The 1,895-nt window shown below is 49.8% G+C and overlaps 1 protein-coding gene across 1 annotated transcript; it reads right to left on the bottom strand.

The window, feature by feature from the left end:
* Positions 1 to 7: 7 nt before the first annotated feature.
* On the bottom strand, positions 8 to 1,878 carry LOC104997131 (histone deacetylase 1-like). Its single transcript, XM_010851759.1, has 2 exons — positions 670 to 1,878; positions 8 to 588 (listed from the first exon to the last, which is right to left on the bottom strand). Exons 1-2 carry the CDS (start codon positions 773 to 775, stop codon positions 392 to 394), a joined length of 303 nt encoding a protein of 100 aa, XP_010850061.1. The 5' UTR covers positions 776 to 1,878; the 3' UTR covers positions 8 to 391.
* Between the last annotated feature and the right edge of the window lie 17 nt (positions 1,879 to 1,895).

Genomic DNA, 1,895 nt, shown 5'->3' with positions numbered 1-1,895 from the left:
TTCAAGATGGGGTGAGACTTGGGTACCTGTAGGATTTCAACTGTTTAAAAGCCAAAGCCATTCTCCAGGGCCCACACCAGTGGTGTCTGGGTATGTGTATGTGAGTGCCTGTGTATAAGGAGAAGGCTGAAGCCCCTGGTTTAGAAAAATTTAGGCAATATTCATTGAGAGTACTCTCCCTCACTACCCCAATTACCCTACAGAGTATGAATTCCAAAGCTGTAACTACTGATAATTCTGTCCAGACCAGAAGTCAAGGGTGAATGGACAGGGGCAGCTAAAGGACTCGGAAAAAAGCTGATGGCTATGGTCTGAAAATCACAAGAGGCTAGCAACAGAATCAGAGTCTGAAAAGGAGATGCTGCAGAGCCAGCGGGAAGGGGGTGTGAGCTCAAGCACACAGGAGCTCCAGCACCGCCCAGCCCAGTCTGGCCCTGGAGCCATTACCATTAGGGATCTCCGTGTCCAGGGCCACAGCTGTTTCATATGTCCAGCACCGGGCGACATTACGAATGGTGTAGCCACCTCCTCCCAGCATCAGCATAGGCAGGTTGAAGCTCTTCACAAATTCCACACACTTGGCATGCCCTTTGGTGGGAGAAGGGGTGCCAAGTTACAGGAGCACCCAGCAGGACCCTGCCTGCCCATCCCTATGCTACCTGGACTCACCTTTGATGGTCAGATTGAAGCAACCTAACCGATCCCCAGACAAGGAGTCAGAGCCACACTGCAAGACAACTGCACTGGGCTGGAACATCTCCATTACTTTGGACATGACCTGCAAGGACACAACCTGGTCACCACCAGCCTCAAGAAAAGCTTTTGGGGTTCAGGCGGAAAAGTGTGGGTGCAGCACTTTCCTCTGTTCCTTATTCACCACTCCTACCTTTTCACTCTGCCCCAGGCTGCGGAGTAAAGGGAGCACCAATCTGGGCTTCCCGTTTCCCTACTTAGTTCAGTTTTCCAGGAGCTTTCTAGAGCTAGTTACGCTGAGCCTAAAACAGCCTCCTTATCAGTTCCCCACATCCTTCCCTGCTCTCCAGGTCCAGGACCACTGGCTCCAAGAAGCTCTCCTGACCCTTAGCTGCATCTGCTCTATGCATTTGGTCCTACAGACTTTGAGCCTCACACTACAGAGCTGCCTCACTTTTGTGTATCTCATTCTCACAACTAGATTCCAATGTTACTCAGGACAGAGACTGTAACTCAGGCTTCTCTGTCACCCTTACTACAAGGTATGTTTTAATAGTAGGCACCCAGTGTTTGCTAAACTACTATGCGACCTAACTAGGTTACTACTCTAGTAATGGTTGGTTCCTTGTTGCTCACAGGTGAAAATTTAACTCCTCAGCATGGCCCTCAAAGCTCCCTTTGAAATACTAACCCCACAAGTACTTTCTACCACATCCTTCAACACCCCTCCCCGCATCATACAGGCCTACTGCTGCATACTGGCACCCCCGTGCCTCTGCTGGTGCTGCTCCCTCTGCCACCCCTCCCCTCCAGCTCCCACCTTTTTCTTCACATGAGTAACTCCTCATTTCTCAGAGTCCTGCTCAAATGTCACCACCTCTGTGAAATCACCTCTGATTACCCTTTCCCCAGCTCAGGCAGCAGTTTTTCTCTCTCGTTCCTCTGTTCATCCCTCAAAAACAGCACTAACCACATGCTATTGGGGATGTGCCTGCCTTCCACACCATGGACTATACCATGGACTGTGAAGTCTTCAAGGACACAGATCATGCCTTAGACATTCCTGTATAACAACAGTGTTGGATAAAAGATTCAGATATATACTTGGAGAAATTTTGTCCTCTCAACTGGCCATACAGCATGCAATCCAGGGTTCAAACCCATCTCATTTCCAGCCAGCCTCTCGTTGGGGAGACATCCCT

This window comes from Bison bison, unplaced genomic scaffold (genome assembly GCF_000754665.1).
Source record: "Bison bison bison isolate TAMUID 2011002044 unplaced genomic scaffold, Bison_UMD1.0 scf7180017522421, whole genome shotgun sequence".
Classification (NCBI taxonomy): Eukaryota; Metazoa; Chordata; class Mammalia; order Artiodactyla; family Bovidae; genus Bison; species Bison bison.
This window is presented reverse-complemented; position numbering and strand designations above follow the sequence as displayed.

Excerpts from the sequence above, each read along its gene's own strand:
- LOC104997131 (XM_010851759.1), bottom strand. The coding sequence starts at position 775 with ATGTCCAAAGTAATGGAGATGTTCCAGCCCAGTGCAGTTGTCTTGCAG. Across the intron at positions 589-669 it reads CTTCAATCTGACCATCAAAG|GGCATGCCAAGTGTGTGGAA; the intron begins GTGAGTCCAGGT and ends CTCCCACCAAAG.